The 20119-nt window shown below is 36.9% G+C and overlaps 1 protein-coding gene across 7 annotated transcripts in view; it reads left to right on the top strand.

Moving 5' to 3' along the window:
• APP (amyloid beta precursor protein) overlaps positions 1 to 20119 on the top strand; it is a 239864-nt gene that overhangs the window by 65262 nt on the left and 154483 nt on the right. For all 7 annotated transcript variants that reach the window (XM_015586511.2, XM_015586510.2, XM_015586509.2 and 4 more), the window contains exon 3: positions 3386 to 3515. In XM_015586511.2, the coding sequence (XP_015441997.1) occupies positions 3386 to 3515 (130 nt within the window). The remainder of the gene's footprint in view (positions 1 to 3385; positions 3516 to 20119) is intronic.

The raw sequence follows: 20119 nt of genomic DNA, 5'->3' as shown, positions 1-20119 counted from the left end.
GAAACCCGAATGCTCCTGGGAAAATTCTCAGCAGGGCAGTATTTCTGTGAAGTGGCAGCTGGAACCCCTTTAGAAAAACGCAGTAACTCACACTTTACTGCCCGTAAAGTCATGTCCCTCCAGGCGAGCTCTCTGGTGTCATAGAGTTTATGACTTAGGAGTGCTGTACTTTTGTGATATAATAAACAAGGAAAGGTGATGGGAGACTTATATCCTGTGCAAAGGACCATTTCACCTTTCATCACATAGGGAAAAAGCCATGGGGATATTAAATTTTTAGTGGCGTTTTCAAGTGGAGCATTGTCTGTGACTGAAATGCGTACATGGTAGTGTTACCATACTGAAGGACAGAATAGAATAAAGGGAAGTGGCTGTCTCCATTGGAAGCGAAGTTACTAGCATTGTTTTTGAAGAATACCTCTTCCAGTGCCCACCCCAGGATTCTGATTTAGATATCCTTTTTTTTTAATATTCTCATAGCATTCATTTTCACCACTGAATTTATCCCACACTACACTGATCGGTGCCTGATTTTATTTTTTACTTATTTAATTAATTTCTTAGAGCCGTTTTAGGTTCACAGGAAAATTGAGAGGGAAGTCACATGATTTTCCCATAGATGCCTTGCCTGCCACACGCACAACCTCCCCCTGGGTCAGCATCCCCCACCAGAGGGGCACATTTGTTACAGCCGACGGATCTACACTGACACATCATCACCCAAAGGTCATAGTTGACATCAGGGTCCACTCTTGGTGTTCTTCATTCTATGAGTTTGGACAAATGTATGTATTCACCATTATAGTATCATACAGAATAATTTAAGTCCCCTAAAAAATCCTCTGTGCTCCTCCTGTTCATCCCTCTTAACCGCCTAACTCCTGGCAACTACTGATCTTTTTACTGTCTCCAAAATTTTGCCTCTCCCAGAATGTCGTATAGTTGGAATCATACAGTATGGCGCCTGTTCAGATTGGCTTCTTTCATTTTGTAATATACATTCATCTGGGAGAGGGAATTCTCCCTTCTACCCTTCTTTAGTTGTTGTGGCTGGGCTACTAACAAAACTGGCACAAGGCAGAATAACAGGAGAAAAGCCCAAGTTTTATTACATGTACACTAGAGAATTAAAAGGATAACTCTGAGAAACGTGGAACAGACTGTTTAGATATCCTTTACAGAAAGAAACAATACATTAGTGGGGATTTGACAAGGCAAGGAGCATAGGTTTTGGGGTACATAGTTAGTAAGGAATTTAAGTAGAATGTCGGCTTAGGGAAGTACATTAATAAAATTCACAAGGGTTTGTTTACAGAGGCTTCTCAGCTCTGGCTTCTCTGGTGACCAGGCTGTCTCTTTCTTAGTGTGATTGAGCTTTAGTGCTTTTGTAGTAGGGAGGGCACCTGCCATAAAAAGAGATTTAGTTTCTGCATTTAGGGAGATAGTCAGAGAGGTTCCCACTTAGGCTGCTTCTCAAGTGATTTTAATTAGAAATAATTAATATGCCATTTTGAGATATTTGGGGGAGGTCTCCTTTGGGCCTCAACACATTTAAGCTTCCTCTATGTCTTTACATGGTTCTTTTCAGTGCTGAATCATCATCCACTGTCTAAATATACCACAGTTTTTATCTGTTTTCTTCATGCCTTTTTTTTTTTAACTGATTTATCTCAGGGTTAAGACTAGGGTGAGGTGAGCGAGGCACTCAGGAATCAAGATTAAATAATATTTTAATGCTACATTAAACAAAATCAAAATTAGTGCAAAGTAAATTCACAATGAATGAAAAGTAGCAACAGTTTAAAGACAGATAGATCACAGATAGACAGCAAGCCCTCTCTGAATGTCACTGACGATCAGAAGCCAACTTCTCCATATCCATACCCCACGCCCTGGGCCTCCGCCCCTTGCTCTCCAACCTGGTGGTCTCCCGAAGGCCCTGCTGCCTCTGTGTCCTCCTCCGGTAGACAGTCTTTTCTCACAATTCTCATAGCATTGTGCCTAGAGATGGGGATGTCCTCCTTCCTCCACATTTCCACTTCCGACCCATTCTTCCTCCTCTCCTCCCTAAAACACCCCACACAGGCTGAGAAGTACACCCCCTCCAACTAGATCACCCCCTCCTCCCCCTGGAGCCATCCTTCATCCTCAGTGGCCTTCTCCCTTGTCTTTGAAGGACTTAGCTCCTGGCTTTCAGTCATGCAAACAGCTGCTCCTTTCGTGATTCATAAGTGATTTTACTCTCAACCTCAGTGATCCTTCTGCTATTCCAGTTCCTCAGTTCCTTGGTTTTCATTCTTTTAGCCATCTTGCCTTCATCGACGACCATCAGCCATTTCCTCCGATGGTCGTGTTATACTCCTTGTAATGACCGATAACTGTGACTCCTCCAAAGTCTTAATTTCAACTCTCTGACTGTCATCACCTCACTTTCTTTAGCGCCTTTATTGCCAAAATTGTGTAGGACTCATACTACAGCCTTTTCATTGCGTTTCACTCCCTTTGGGTTCTGTCTTCCCTCCACTTTAGATGTCAGGGCCCAGCATCATAGCCATTCCCTTGCTTATACCATACCCTCCAGTCTCTTATACTTCTCTCTCTTCATTGTATTTACCTGGTAAACCAGTACCCCCAGTGACATGCAAGATTTATTCAAGGGAAAGCACATTTTTGAAATAAATGTTTATGATTATATTTTCTTTCAAATCTCTACTTATTATTAATAAATAGAATTGATTTGATATTTCACATGTCATTCCAAGTGCTCAGTAAATATGATTTACCAACAACTATAATCAAAGCAAAGGGCTGTAGTTAGTTATCAAGGGAAGAGATTCATGAATGCAGATCTTTATTTAAATGACAACCCTGATAACTGTTTGATAAATTGTTCTTATGTAAATTACTTTGAATAAAGAGAAGGATTTTTATATAGGAAACGTGCTGTGTCATATCCTGCCTGTAAAATATTTGCCTAATTAGTAAGATAGGAGTGGGTTGAATTTCAATAAAAGTAATATCCCCAGGTGTATCTACTGTAACATTGATGTAGGAAATTACAGATTATCATCCTCATACCTGTTTACTTTAAATTGAAAATGCCCCCATTCTTAGAAGAGGTCCACCTCCTCCTGTTTCTATTTTATTTTTTTAAGCCTGAATGGGTGCAGTAAAATAAGTCACATCGCTTAATGTTTTGAATGGAATCATTAAGTGCTTGTCACTTGCATCTTTTTCTTTACCCTGAATTTCTTAAGCTTGATCAGCATCGAAACAGGCTTGAATGTTGGGGGATAGAATAATAGCGCTGGTGGAACAAGTAAGTGCTTGTTCATGCCGGCCCCTGACGCAGGTAACAACTTACGCTTTTTGTGTGCTCTCCCAGGTCTACCCTGAGCTGCAGATCACCAATGTGGTAGAAGCCAACCAACCAGTGACCATCCAGAACTGGTGCAAGAGGGGCCGAAAGCAGTGCAAGACCCATGGCCACATCGTGATTCCCTACCGCTGCTTAGGTGAGCCGGCCAGCCATGTAGCTGCTGTCGAAGGCCCTGATCTTTGGGGACAAAAAAGAAGGATGCTCTGATTAGCTCAAATAGACATACTTCCTTGAGCATATAGCCACTCTGTTTCAGACTATATTTTGGACTGTTAAGGTAGCCTGTGTTCTGACAGTACAAGAGACGTATTTCTGAATTTCCTGGCACAGAGTGAATTTACCCAGTGTGTTTTTTAAAATTACAAATTCTTGGACCGATCCCAGGATGGCTGAATGAAAGTGCCTGATGGCAGAGCCCAGGAATCTTAATTTTACCAAATTCCATAGGTGATTCTCACATACACTGACTGTCTAGGCTGGTAGAATCAAGCCTTGTGTGTTTCTTCACATAGACTTCATGGAAGAAAGAACCTAACATGAAATTGAGCATTTTGCTAATTTCTTAATTTCTTCTTCCCTGCAACAACCGATTACTCTTCCTATTTGGCCAGAGCTGAGGAATTGGAGTTGGGGAATTTATTTTTTATTGCATTTTTTTGCTCACATCAAACTAGAGGAAACAGTTTGATCGCTGGGGTTTAAATGTGTATTTCTCTCACCAAACACAAATTTCACTTTATCTTTTAATTTAAAAATTGAGTTTTATATGCTATTACACTTTTTTCTTGTAGAAACAGTCATACTCCATATTTAATCTGACTTGCTTATTGGTCTCTTTCTTGTTGATATTTTTATGTAACCAGACACTGTAGCAATCAGCAGTCTCAGATAGCTAGCATCTACATGTTTTCCATGAGTTTGTTTGTCAGTAATATCGCCGTCAATAAGAACATAGAGATCTGTATATGGAGGATATGGACAAATATGGATATCCATTCTGATGACTGTGTGTTAAGACTTAAAGGCATCTTTTTTAAAAAGTCCCAACAGCAAACTTAGAAAGAAGGGATAACTGCTGAAGACTCTGGAGCTCTGTTTAGTACTTGGTCAAACATGAATGTGATCACAGCATAACTGGTTACTGTTTACACATGTGCATGTTTGGAGACGTTAACAGAAAATGTTGGGAATTAGAGTGAAGATTTCATCCAATTGATTTACTACTCATAACATAATTGGTGAAGAGAGTTAGAAAAGCAAATTCTTAAACATTTGATAATTCAAAAGTTTCCTTATTCTTCCTTATTCCTTGTTCTAAATAACTTACAAGGCCTCCTATCCTTTTCTGTCTGACTGGTCAGTAAGTGATTTAATAATATGAAAATAAGTAATGCTTAAACACTAGATACAGAACCCCTAATTCAAGAAAATATATAAGGGTAATTGTCTCCAGGAATCGTGTATTTCAAACTAACTTGTTACAACAAGAGGCCATAAGTTAGGAAGTAGATCACAAATCAGTCAGTTAGGTGGGGCAGACCTTGTCAGTGATATGTTTCTGTTGGTTCTCACTTGCCCGTTGTGTGAAGTGTTTCAAATACATTTTCTTTAGACTCTAAGGTCCCTAGAAACAGGTACTAGGTCTTTGGATGAGTACTATTGCTTATGACCCCTGATGTGGCACTCACAACTGCAGTTTTGTTTCAGAAGTGAATACACATCATTTTGCTTAAAACTTTCTGCTTCATAATTCTATTCAGAATTATTAGACTTGCCTAAGAGGTGGAATCTACGTGAAGATTGTAATTCACTACCTGGAACCACTTAGCTGTGGCAGATAAATCTTTTGACCCCAAATTGATTGGGTCCTTGTTGCCAGCCACTCTCCCCGGCCCTAATCCAGGTATCTCCCCATCTCTGTGCAACTTTTACTCCTATGGCAAGAGTGAATTGAAACTCAAGGGAGAAAACACTGTGAAAAGAAACAAGAGATGTGTAAAATGTCTTCAGATATAAGTCTGAAGTCAGAAGATTTATGATAATGCTATAATTAACTGTCAAAATATTTGTTTTTATCATGATAAACTGTTATGCACCATTTAGGGAAACTTCATCCTAAGTAGTCTCACTTCACAGGCCCAAATATTGAGAGTCAGTGAGATTGAATCTCGTCCTGTAACTCACACAGCTTGTTTAGTGATAGAATCAGGACCAACACTCAAGATCTTTTCAATTCTTAACCCAGTGTTCCTTATAGAATTAACACTAAATTGTATTAGAGCAATATCCACCTGATTCACAAAGTCAAGTCATAGAGGAAAGGCTGTGCGTTAGAGGCAATAAATAACACTTTTTAAAAAACTTGCAACAGATGTTATGTTTATAAAAGAGACAACCATGACCTTGGGACAGGCTAAATCTCTACTCGACAATGTTTTCCACCAGGTAGTAGTAATAGGCAACAGTCTCATAGATTACTTTATACTCGAACAAAGAATTACTGTTTAGCATTAGCATAAGTATTTTCTAAACACTCTGGCTGTGTCCAAATATATCCTTTAGACAGAAGAGATTATGTTACTGAAGTTAATTCTCAGAAAGGTGCTACCTAGAAAACAAAATAAAATTGTCTCAAACATTAAGCATATTAGAATTCGAAACAAAGCTTGAAGAGAGAAAAATGCCTGTTATGTCTAGCATGCGACCTTTCTGACCTTTCCATCAGAAGTAGCATCCGGTGTTGCTCGGGGTTATTTTTCTCTAATCCACACATTTGCCCTGGGCGTACTTGCTCTACAGTATCTTGCATTCCTTATCTAGAAGGAGAAAGTATATTAAGTCGCTGTTGCCATTTTCTTCCTGTGGAGTGGATGATTTCCCTTGAGAGTGAGTTGACTTTTTCATTCCACCCTTTGCTTTTGATTGTGCTTCTTTACCTATCATATAAGATCTGTCTTAATCATATGGACATTTTATTAATTATCTCATGGGATTCAAGCACATCGTTATCATTACTCAAGGAGAATATTTTCTTTGCAAAGCTTTCAATCCCTTTCGATTTGAATGACTACTCTTCATTAGTGTAGATCCACCATTGAAATTGATCCCCTTCTGCACTTGTCTCTGTCCAGCATAGGCAAGGTGTATTGTATGCAAAAAATTAATGTTGATTTATGGGGGCAAAGTCAGGTTAATAGATTAATCCAAAAGAATTAGATGTTAAAGATTTATTATCTTAAATGGCATTCTGTTTCATTTTATATTCAGGACTTTCCAAACATATAAGTATGTGTTTCTAAACATATAGTAATGACCAGGAAATTATTCAGATATGGTCTGAATAATTGAAGATATTCAATTGAAGAAATTGAGAAACTGAAGATATTCAATTCCTCTTAATCTTTAATTATATTGTTTTAATACAATTTCAGGACAAGCACACTGTGTTTTTTGGTGGCTGCTTTTGTGTGAATTATCTACAACTATTTTAATCTTCTTTCGTGTGAAAAGGGTGTATTTGGATATTCTGATAGATATATTGTACCAGAGTAGTTTTTTGGGTTTATACTAAACAGCAAGTCTCTTGTGACACATCACACAACAGAAGAGTATTCGAGAATGTTACAAAGACAACCTGGGCATAGAGGTGGGGGAACATTTTTAGTGTAGACTTTAAGGGTCTTGTAAACGCCTAGATGTCCCAGCACAGTAATTCAGTGTGATGGTGAATCAGTGCCTGTGGCCCCTCCAGTCTTCATTGATCTTTGCACTCTGTAGGTCCAACTACATATTAAGTCATGGGAGATGTGTGTGCTGGGGTTATACATACATGCATGGGCATGATGCTTGGTGAGCCTGGCCTCAGATGCAGATTCTTGAAGTTTCTACGTTTTTAACTTTGTTTATGTCATGCACTCATAAGGAATAACCAGAATTCCTAGATATGTCTTCAGGAGAAGACTAGTCACCAGATTCCTTTTTATGTGATCTTCCACATGGGACCTTTGAATATTACAAATTAGTCATACTTCAAAACCAGTATATGTGCTGGCTGGAAAATTACTGCTTGGCTATCGCCCATGGGAACATAGGCTATCGCCCATGGGAACATAACATTCTAACAATAAACTTTCTGCTTCTGTACCCCCGCTTGCACACCCGACCTGTGGGTTGACAGGTAGTGAATAGGAGAAAAATAGACCTTTGTGTTTAAGACAGAATGAGGAATGGAATTTAGGGCTTAAAAACCCTGTACCTCTACATTTTGGGGCTGCTTAATTTGGGGTCTGCGTACCCCTGGCAGACCCAGCTGGCTGAATAAAGAGCATGTTTCCTGTGACTCACTGATTTATGGTGGTCCGTGTGTCTTTCGGGGGCTGGCGGTTACAACATATATAGAGTCTGATACACAACTGTATGAAAGAAAATGTTCATGGAAAAGAAATTTTATCGATGTTTATCTCCAAATGGTGAGGTTACTGGTGGTTTTAATTTTATTTAAGCCTTTTTCTAATAATTTCTATAATAAATGGGTTGCTTTTATTATTAGAAAAAGATGAACTATGTAATCAGTGCATAAAATTTCCTATCATCAGATAGTGATAGTCGAAAAAAATGCCAAAAGGCTTGAAAGGGCATGATCGTTGTTTTTATCTATTGGTAGTTTTGTCTTGTGAGCTTTAAACAGTAGGAATAACTTCTTATGGGAAAATGTTTTATTTTTAAAAACACCATGCTGCCAAATGAAAAGAAAATGCCACCAGTCTTATTTTCAACCATATTTAATCAGCATTAATCATTGCTAAGTTTTCAGAAAGATCCTGAATCTTGCTTAATTATTTTTTTTCAAAATGATTTGCATCTAGGAGCTACATTTGTTTCAGGGTGGATTGTTGAATGGGAAGAAAATACATTTATCTTATAGAGTCCCTCTGAGTGGGGAAGGACTTAGAAAGTGACGCTTCTTCCCATTTCCATAAGCAGGAAAACCTGTAGAAATGATTTCCTTCTACATAGGTGATCCACCAAGACCAGTGAGTAAACCTTCCTTCTTCTCCTAGCTCCATTGTCCCCAGTTAACTGATTCTAATTCCAATTTGGTTTCATCTTCTCAATTTAATTATTGTACCTGCTATTATAAGTCTTCTTTCTGAGACTTTTAACCACTTGTGTTTTTTTTCTGAGATAAGAGTTATGGTAGCATGAATGATTTACTTAGTTACATCTTTAATTTTTGTCTTTTTTTTTTTTTACTGGAGATATATTCAAGAGTCATTAAGTAACATGAGTCATAAAGAAAAACAACAAATTTTGAAAATTTGCCTTTATGCCCTATGGGCGTTCTCTGCTGTCAGTGTTTTATTAAAACACAAAATCCATCTATGCAGGTCTCAGATGACAGGCACAAAAAAGAAATCTCAGTTTATTTGACATCATATTGTTCCAGTGCTTCTCAAACGCATTGACAAGTGAATAGTGAGGTTAGTGGGCATCTCATTTGTAGTACATGCTAAGAATTGCAATGGTATACTTAAAATAAATCTCTCTGATTACAAAAGTAATGCATGCTCATTGTAGGATGTTTACAAAATACAACCACTACCAAGAAATAACCAAAATCATTTGGCTTCCTTTCAGTCTGTTTTTTTTCCACGTATTTTTTGCTTTTATTATTTTCGACATTATGTAATTATTTTCAGTTTTATGACCTACTTTTTTTCACCTAAGATTTTTATAATATCATCATGAAATAAAATATTTTTGGGAAACGGTTTTCAAACTAGCATTAAACTAGACACTATAATGTGTTTATCCCTTATTTTGGGGTATTAGGTTATTTTGTTGTGGTTGTTATTGTGGGGGCTAAAAATAATAATACTTTTCTTCCCACCTTTTAAGTTCTTCTAGCCAGGCTAATATAATCAAATTATCAGAGACAGATTAACAAGAGAATATCAAATTTTAATACATGCGCATGGTGAATTCACATAAGCATGAAAATTCCAAAGACAGGTGAACCTGGGTGCATATGTCATTTTGGACAAAGGAGAAAAAGAGGGGGTAGGGGTCTGAGAGTTCAAACGTGAGAATGGGCAATTCACAGGTAACTGAAGAGGAACGGAACCTTCCTGGCAGGTAAACTTTTGTTAGACAATTCAGAAACAGTGAGACTAACTAGTAGCAGGTAAACTAGTAACCAGGCCCCTGTTTGACACCCTCCCATCCACTATTCTCAATTCAAATTAAGCTGCTGAGGTGGACATCCTAAGAGGAGATCTTTTCCTCTGAATCTCTTAGGCAGGAAAGGGAAGAGGGTCAAAGGTTCTTTGTCTTATCTTAATAACCAGCTTAAAAAATCAAAGGCAAACTTTCAGTTCCCTTCATTATAAATGATGCTATGATAAACATCATGGCAGGTACCTTTGTATTCATTTTTTTTTATAATCAATTATTGGCTACAAATCTTCTAGTTGCTTTAGTAAAATAAATGTATGATATTTATTCATATCATTCAATTATGTATGATAATATGGAGGAAATTTTTAATACTGATTTGTGATCCTGAGTTTAAAGATACCCCTACATGTAGTTATATGGGTTTTGGTGGTGGTGTTGTTAACAAATAAAAAAAAACACTATAATTTCTATATTTGTTAATAATAAAGGGACTATTAAAATAACTTTTTTTCTCTAAATTTCCATCTTGATAAACCCTCGATTGACTATTCACAGAGAAATAAATTCTACAAAAATGGCCAGTAACGTATCTATTCATTGCGTAAGTATTTATTGACCACATAAATGTGCTCCATGAAGATAGGGAAAATGTGTTCCCATCTCTTTCAGAGTTTATAGTCTAGGAGTGAGTAAAGAGGAATTCTAGCTGAGGAATTTAAGGAAGACTTAGCAGGAAGTAGCATTTGAGCCAAGCTTTCAAGTACTGGAGAAGAAATGGACTGTCTAAATTTTAGATATTTAGACAAAGGGTGAGCAGAGTCCTGAAGGTAGGCCCGTAAAAGGTATGTATGGAGCATAACTCATTGTTTTCAGAAAGATAAGGTAATTGTTTATAATAGGGTAATAGTTTTTAAAAAACATTGTTGTTTTCATTTATAATAGATACTATTATGTCACTATTTTTAATTTAAATTTATATCTAAAGAATTATTTTCAGGTTGGTATTGAATATATACCTTTTTTATGAATGGTACCTTTGCTTTTTGGCAACTAAAGTTAGAATTTTTGAGGGTAGGTCTTTTTTTAAAAGCTAATTCAATTATAAAAAAAGGTGAATAAAAACTCAAGACTCACCTGCTGCTCTGGTTAGTCGTGTTTTGCCATTTTTATATGAGATACCAGCAGTGTTCGAGTTGGACTACTGGTCATATATGTATAATGGCTCTCTCCAAGAGAAACTGGAATATGAAAATCCAAAAAACTGAGATTATTATAGGCTGTCTTTACAAGTGAGTTATGACCTCCATGTTTACTGTTACTGAACTCATGAAAGGCATATTCTGAGTTTAATTTCTCTTACATATTACTTTTAGATTGTTTCCATATATAAAACAGAGAAGACAGACGCTGGCATAAAAAAAAATCACGTGTCACTTAGATTTCGCATGGTCACATTGTCTTCTGCTTTATTAACAAAAGACAGAAGTCCCTTTAGGTTTAATAACACTTTAGCTGAATACAGTAGATTACGTCATTTCGAGTTTCTAATTTTGCCTTCTGAATATTTGCTATTGGTACTGTCATAGTAGATCCGCGATGGTCAGAAACATGGACTTTTCACGCCAACCAGTAAACAGCTACTTCCTGGTTACATCTGCATAATTCAATCTCAAAGTCATTAGCTTGCTGACTTAACATAAATTTCATATGGAGAACCATAACATTTCCAGCTAACCTCACACTGTGTCTGTCGTCATAGACTTTTCTCTTTTCCTGATATAAATGATCACAAGGGAGTATGGTGGGGAATCAGGAAGGTAATTATTGACTTTCATCGAAGTTCTCATTTTTTCCCTGTCAACTTCTGAGCCCCCTTTTCAGGTAATGTGTTTCTTGCCATTACTTCCTACCCTGAGCAGAGAAAGGGAACAGATTTTTCCTTTCGGCTTTGGAACTCAGTTCTCACTCATCATGTTATTTTCCAAAACAACACACTTGAGACACTGTCTTGATTTTGTTTACCATTCTAGTTAGTAAATAATTTTCTAAAGGGCTATAGTAGAATATACGGTTTATATATGATGAAAGTTGTGCACGATGTTTTGGAATTTAGGGTTTTGTGTTTTATGCCACATGACTGACTAATTATACCCAGACAAAGAATATAAAATGTATGGGAAAAATTTAGAGTGGAACACGTAGCTATTATTACTGTTCTTGGAACAGCAGTGTGGCTTAAACCCCACATAAAAATATGGAATTTCTTACCATGAAACCCCGAATTTTCATTATATTATAAATAGTGAACTATATTTTAAAAGTTATGTAAAATATGTTAGTCATAAACAAAGTCATCACAAAATATAGGAAATTTTTGATATATTTCTTTGAAAAAAACTAAGAAATGCATTTTTGTGGACTTAAAAATTTTCAGTATTGTGAATTAGGTACAAAAAATCCTTATAATATCTCCAAATAATACGTATTAAAGTATAACTGTTTATTATGAAGGGAAGAGTTAATTATATTAAGAATACTGAAGTGAAATTAGAGAAAATAATTTTTCTCAAGTATTTCAATACATTTCAGAAAAGTAATTTGATATATATACTTAATGAAAGAATTGACTAAAATGCACTGAGAAGTAGCATCACGAATGTGAGAAATGTCACAAAGATGACACAGAATCTAAATCACAAGATAAGTTGTATTTCAATTTCAGTTTCAAAGGATGTAATGAAATGTTCAGATTTTAGTACTTGACACAGAAAGCTCTCAGCATTTGTTTCACTGTAGAGTTTAGGGATAAATGCTGTTCTCTTTCTTTTTTTATCCCGGCACCAAGTGGCTTCATTAAACTTTCCCTCTCTTCCAGTTCCCTTGATAAATTTCAGTTCCTGCTGCTGATGTGTCTCAGGAGTCCTTTTTTTTTTCCTGTCAGTGAGTCTCAGGCTTTAGCTTTGAAACCTGATGGTGAAGGGAGGTCCCAAGGTGACAGTTGTGCACCAGTCTGGAGAGCAGCTAGTGCAGAGAGGAGGAGAATGGGGAGGGTCCCAGGAGGATGATCTCCAGGAAAAAAACTGGCGCTGATGCATTACCTGATGGGCTTGCCTATACTTAGAGTGGTTTTCGAGTTCTGTTGCAGCGTTTGGGAAAAGTACAGTACTGATGGATGCATAGATAGTGATGCAAATTTTAAAATGGGACAAGTATTAACTTCAGAAAAAGAAAAACAAATGTTAAAAATTGACAGAAAGCTGTAAGATAAAGAACGTGTCACTGCCCAGGCCTGAGCAGTATTGGCATAGCCATGATGCAGATGCTGTACACGTGATAAAACTCTACTGGACAGATAGTGAGAAGGGAAAGAAACGGGTGGGGTCAAATTTGAAGTTTCACTTCCCATAGTAGGAAGGCCTGAAGTGGAAAAAACCAGGAATAGCTATTTAAGCACAGAGTTTAGAAATACAGGGATATACAGCAGAATAGGCACCTAAATGAGATGGCAATGAGTGACTTAGTACCTCTTCTTGCTGCAGAGGAATTTTCAAGTAGATCTATGGAAAGAAGTTGGATTTAAGGCTTCCAGTCATTTTTTTAATCTAGAAAATTTCTCTTAAAATTAAAAGTTGCAAGTCAAATTGGTATTAAAGAGGTGTCCTTTTTTAGCTGTTTGACTTTGAGTTGGATAAAGCTATACTGTGATTTAATAGAGCTGAGCTTTCTGTGTATTATATACCAACTTTAGAAGATATTTGCTTTTCCTTGGATATAACATGACTATATATGTGCAGAATTACCTTTATACCTATTTTACAGAATTTAAAGTAGAATTTCACTCTCTTAGATATTGTAGAGGTTTGTAGTTGCGATCACTGTTCCTCTGGAAACGTGCTCATCTTCTCGACTAATTTAATGTCAGGTTCCAATCTTAACGTGGTTAAAACCAGGCTCCACTTCCCTAGAAATTCTCCCCCAACCACAAATCCTAATTAATAATCCACTTTATGAATTTTTTAATGTAAGTACAATGTGGAATTGCTGTAATAGTGAGTTAAGGAGGTGGTGTGAGCTGGAATATATGGTAGAAGCTTCTTCAAAGAGCCTGATATGGATCCTAAAACATAGAGAAAATGAAAAGATATGAATGAGAACATAGGTATGGGGATGTCCAGGGGATACTAGTTTGTGTTGATAGTGTTGGTACATAATGTTGGTACGTAATGTTGGAAAATTAGAATAGAGCTAAGATGGTTGATTATGTAAATTTGGAATAGTATCGAAATCACTTTTATTTTTTAATTTGGAAGGACGTTAAATTCACTCGATTATTTCTTTTATATGTTGTCCAGAAAAATATCTGAGCATTCATTGTGGGTTTTTTTTTTATCTCGAACTTGTCAAGAATATGCTAAAATCAAATTTAAGATATATATATAATTGCGTTCTTAGTCCGTTTTACAGTGTATATTCTGTGCTTCAGGATAAATCCTTTCATTGTGTCATTTCTTTTAATAGATGGTACAATTGGATTAGAGAAAAAACTGCTTGTACTCTGGAGTAACATTTCCTTAATCGGTAGTAACCTGGCCATATAGCTCCTCATCATCTTTGAATTTTAATTGCAAACCCCCTAAAAAAGAGAGTGATAGGTTGGCAGAAATTTTACAGTGGATCTGAGGGCCTGACGAGAGGAAAGAATAATTGGAGAGCTATATTGAGAATAAACAGTAAATGGTGCTGAACACTAAGAAGGCTTTTCTGCAGCCTGTAAATTTGGAAATACACATATATATAGTCTGAAAGGTAAGCTCTATGAAAATTGGGACTTTTGTTTCATTCACTGAAATATCCTCTGAACTTTGAGCGTCTCTTAGCACATAGTAGGTACTTAATAAGTGCATATTGAATGAATGAATTGAAGACTTAGCTGAATATTGTGAAGAGGAAGGGAAAATAAAGAAGGCAGAGGTTGTAAAGCAGCAGTTTAACTTCGGTTAGAAGAGTCGCTTAAGGTTACCGTGAAAGTCGTTTACCTTACTTACTCTGGTATTGATCAACAGCGGAAGGGCAGATTTTATTTAGCGACCAAGAAGTAACAGGAATCTCAGATCAGGAAAGAGCTTGAGGTTTTTTTAGGTCTGGATAAAAGAACATTAAACTCTTATCTCTAGAAAATAGTAGCTAATCTATCCTAAATGTGCCTACTTTTAAGCTGATATACACCAGAAGCATCTGTGTATAGAGGTAAAACATAGATTAGATTAGTTAATGATAGTTTTATTATCCTTAGCTTTTAATTCTGATGATAAAGGATTGTTTTAATAGAAACCAACTTCTAAATGTTATTTATAGTAGTAATGGATTATTTCAGATTCTGTTATACCTTAAGAGTTAGGGTAATATTTGCGTATGCTAACCATTAATTCCTATCGTATTTAAATGCCTTTATTAAATGATGAGATGAATGTGGTATTTAGTAGGTTCTTCATGAGTAGATTTGAAGTATTCTATTTCTAGAGGTTTAAATCTTTTCATGTCAGTAAATTTGGGGGCCATCCTACTGATTTATTCATTAGGTGCCTGTATTTTCAAGACTGTTAACCCAGCTAGAGTCCCCTACATCTTTCCCTTCAGTGTTGACTGCATTGCCAGAATACAGTACAATCTTGTTTTTCTTTATTTTTTAAAGCTTTGGCTGTCACCGAAGATCTCATCTTCTTTATTGTATGATATCCTTATCATACAATACTCCTGGGCTGCAGGAGTTCTATGAGTAGGTCATATAACTCTTTCCTCTTTATTGAAAACTCGGACTTAATTGTCATTCAGAGGCTTATGATGTTCTGTATTCTCCAAGCACATAGCGCATAATAGGCTCATTCGTTATGCCAAGACATTATTCTATGTTTTGCTGTTTGAGATAATTTGAGCTTAGTTTTCTTATTCCACTTTTGTTCTCATTGTAATTTTTTAGGCAGAATTCTTTATTGAGTCTAGAATTATGGATACCAGTGCACCTGTTATCTTCAGCAGGTTCCATGACCTTACTGCATCTCATTTTTGACTTCATAATGACCTTTGGTCAGTAGACCCTTTATTTTCATTTTATATATCTGTGAATTTTAGCCTCCTCATATTTCTCTATTCATTAGAGATTCCCGAATGCTCACATCAATCCCTTGACCCTGTATCTTTAACCTCCACCGTTGATCTACCCATTCACAGCTATGCTTCTTGGGTGGCAGTCAGTCATTCCTATTTTTTCTCTCTCTCACCTCCAACTCTCTGCATAGTCAGCTGCTAGCAGGCATCCATCCCTTCAGCTCCAGTGAAGGAGTTCTTTGCTGCCTTTAATGTTGTCACATCCATTGGACACTTTTCTGCCCTTCTTAACCTCTCAGTGGTATTCACGTGTTGATCACACCTTCTCCCCAAACCGTAATTATGCTGCTGCTTCTGTTTTTCTGTCCGCTGACTCTCATTCTCTTTCTATGGCCCATTTTTCTGCAACCCACTCAAGAAATCCTCAATATTAGTGTTTTATAGGAGTCTTCCTGGGTTGTTCATTTTCCCACAATACACTTACTGACTAGGAAACCTGATCAATGCAATGGTTTCCCCAAATCCTGGCTTGATGATTCCTGAGTCATTATATCCACTTCAGGCTTCCAAGTGTTTATTGGTCATGAGACTTGATGTGACTCCCAGTGTGTTGATAATCAGCCTTGTCTCTGAAGGGCAAGGACATACAGAGTACTGCTAATAGTGCACAGTATTTGCTCTTAGCTCACTGGACATTTCGTCTAAGATATATGCAAGTTTACTTATAAATTAAAATGGTAAATTTAGGCTTCCCTGGTTAAACAAAGAACATATGAGCATGGATACCTGTTTATTCCATTTTTCTCTGTTGGTTTGTTGTACCATTTGGGATAAGAATTTGTTTTAGGCAAATGATAAGATTGTTTTCAGGTCTTATTAAGGTCTCCTGGACCCTTGATTTCCAGATTTCCATGCATAAGAATTAATTAGATTTGAATGAGCTTAATGTGGAGCCCTTGCTATTGATGTACAAATAACACCTTATACTGGGATACCACTGGAATCTAGGGATTTTGTTGTTGTTTTGCTTTGCTTTTTCTGCCAGTTAATGACAACTAGTACACAAGAATAGAATGAATCAAGCCTAAATCCCTAGGAAGTATTCAGGTATGGATTTTTCACATTTTTTAATTAAACATAATCCTCTCTTAAAATTTAATTTTAAAAAGCATTTTAAAAATACTTTAACTTAAAAGTAAAAAATTCTTGCTAGCCATATAGATAGAGAGGTGTGATCTCTAGATTGGGATTAGCATCTGACACGGTGAGGAGATCTATAACTAGCTAGGGATTTATACCTGGAAGGAAGCACATTATATCGTCTGAAAGCAAAACATGGAAAACTTTCCTAAAGTAGGAATGTCAGATAAACAGCTGCTTAAATGAGTAAAGAATGATAAGGTGGTCTTTGCAAGTTCTCAGAAGTCCAAGAAAACACACATATTACCTATTATTTAATTGTTATAGTCCGTGAATGTTCATTAGCACATGAGAAGTGTTATCAAAGATGTCTTTTGTACTTATTTGCTGCAACATTGGCTTTTTAAATCATCATCCCTGTTTGCCCAAAAAGGTGGCTTCCCATTTATGGTCTTAAAAATATACATTTTTCTAAAAACTTTTGTAAATAGCCAGCTACCCTGTTATAGAAATTTAAAAGGTAAAGCTTTGAGATATCCAGACAGGTTGAATATCAACCAGAAATGAAACGTCTGGAATTATTGTGTAATGGCAGGGGAGGGAAGGATGTCAGGTCAAGAGAGGGAACTGGCCCTTTGCTTCTTTTGACTGGGAGAAAGGGAGACATGCCTTCCTTGTGGGTGACCTTGAGTCGACACTTCATCAAAACCTTAAATGGGTCACCTTCAGCTTATATAATGGAGATCCCATGGCCTGTTAGCCTGATTGCATTATTAGAAAGTCTGTTTTAGGCCAGAAAATGGCAAATCGCTTACATTTTTCCTAGACAATTCTGATAGCCAGATATGCTTGCCAAAAATCAAAGTCTTTCCTCAGCATTTTCCCCAAATCGCAGTGTTTCCAGGTTAAAACAACCAAGACCCTAAGTATAGTTTTCCTCTAATCTACGGTTAGGTCATCTTTACAATTTTAAACGAAAGACAGAAACTGTATTATTTAGAATGAGAGCTACTCTAGAATTACCCCTCTGTGATTATAAGCCTTGATCACACACAATTTCCTCATTTATATATGTTACATAAGAGCTTTGCTTTCTTCGTGTGTGTCTTCCATGCTCGATAGGGCCTTAACTTTTGAAAAACTAGTTAAGATTTTAGTTTGATTGAAAGGCTAGCTTCTGCATACCTGGAATGCTTGCTCTTCAAAATATTTGCTCCCTGGAGAGGTCAGCTGAAGATGGCGTTTTCAGTGACTTTGGATTGTTGACCTGGAAGATGTGGAGGTAATGGAATGGGCTTTGGCAGGGTTCCACTGGCTTCTGCTTGAGGAGAGCCAGGATACAAGGGTGGGACTGACTGCCTTCAGCAGGGAAGAACTAGTCTGAAGATGTTTGGAGCCTGAATACGCCTTCCTCAGACACCTTTGCTTGATTGTTTACGAGGATTTTAAGCTGCAGTGTCCATAAATGTGCTTCGACTTGTAGTGACACATTCGAATGATTTTGCATCTAAACAAACGCGTTGGCTCTTTGTTTGGTGTGTGAAATTTGAATGACACTTGTGCTCTGTCAGAAAGGAACAGACGTTTTCATTAAAAAAATCCAGTCAAGCAGAAAGTAGCAAAGTGAGCAGAAATTTTCATTTACATCCATGATTGAAGATGCAGTGATAAAAGCAAATTACTAGGTTCAAGAGTTGCTGTGTTTTCATTCTGTTGTGTGACACGAGATTTTGTCAATACAGAAATAGTTTTTAATACTTATTGAGGAAGACACCGATCAATATTCTCAAATTGTGCATATCTTTTAATGGACCTTACATTTTCCTAGGGATGAGTTATCCTTAAACAGATTTCCAATATCTCCTTTGTTATCAAGTCCATTATTTATTTGTTATAATGTGGGCTTTCTGTTTTATTGCTACAGAGATTTATAGTAATTTCTTAGCTTTTACTCGTGCATATCAGCAGGTGTAAACAGATCACTCAGTTGGGCCAGACCTAGAATCCATTATAAGACACTAGATGAGAAAAGTGTGGTCAGAATTTTTCAGGGGGAATTCTCTACTAAATAGTTTGTGGTAACACCTTCTGGAAGTCTTAATGTGGTAATTTCCTGCCCCAAATCTTCTTCCTTAGAAGTCCAGAAATTTAATTCTTTCAGCTCTCTCAGGAGTGATAACCCCTGGTAAATTGATTTACGACAATGAAACTAAGCCTCGTTTGCCAGTCTGAGTGGTAAAAAATACTTTAACTTGAGAAGAGTAGCAGAGAGGAGAAGAGTAGCAGAGAGAAGAAGAGAGTCTAATTTAGGTGGTCTCCATCCCTATCAAAAAGATCACGTGATTTTTAAAACACTACTCAAAGTAGAGCTGGTTAATTTCTAAAACATCTTTGTATTGAAAAGCTTGATGAATCGTGCATACTTATTATATTTTTATTCTATTAGATATTGTGTCTCTCTTCCCTAATGGTACAGTAGCAGAATTCTAATCCTTGTTTCTGTTTTAACAAAGCTTTAGGAATTTAGAGCAATGTTTTAAAACCAGTAAAGGGTGTGCTTAATTCCAAATACCATATCAAAATAATTTCTTTTTTTGTTAAATGTGATATATTTTTTTTTCTTTTTCATTCTCTCTCATGCCCAAAATGGTTTTGCATCTTTTAGGATATGATTTTTTTTTTTTATTTTTCCCGAGAAGTTTTGAGTTGGAAACCCCTGCAGTACAGAATAGCATTTATCTCTCTGATCATCAGGAGACAACTCCATTGTCTCCTCAAGCTAGGCATTTCAAGTCTAGGCTATACACAAGAGAATCCAGAAGCGACACTTAAGAAGCCCTCGAGGAGCACAGTGTGGCAGTTGGGTATTAGGAGACAGGTTACCTGGGACAACAGTCTGGGCATCATGAGCATAGGCGGTGGCCGCTAGAAACGGAATGTAGGCAGTGAAACCTCCTCTGCTAACCTTAGCGAGTGACAAAGAGTCCAGGGATGATGAGTAGTTGTAATAGATGAAAAAGAAAAGGGAGAACTAGGAGGAATAGTTTTCTGCTCAGGAAGTGGTGTACTGGAGTTCAGAATTTCAGAACATTTCTACATGTGACATGATCTGAGGCCCAACTTTCGATATAGGGACAGTTGGAGTGGAGGAGAGGTATAGCCTATGGGGATAGGGACACAAATGAGTGATAAATATTTATTGAGAAAATAGAAGCATAGCATCGTGGGAAAGGGGACCTGGGTTTTACAACCACATTGATTTATCAGTGCCACCATTTGGGCTCCCCTAAAATGTTGAATGTTAGTTCCTTCTCTTGC

This window comes from Pteropus alecto, unplaced genomic scaffold (assembly GCF_000325575.1).
Source record: "Pteropus alecto unplaced genomic scaffold, ASM32557v1 scaffold81, whole genome shotgun sequence".
NCBI lineage: Eukaryota > Metazoa > Chordata > Mammalia > Chiroptera > Pteropodidae > Pteropus > Pteropus alecto.
Note: the sequence above shows the minus strand (reverse complement) of the source record. Positions and strands in the feature narration are given on the sequence as shown.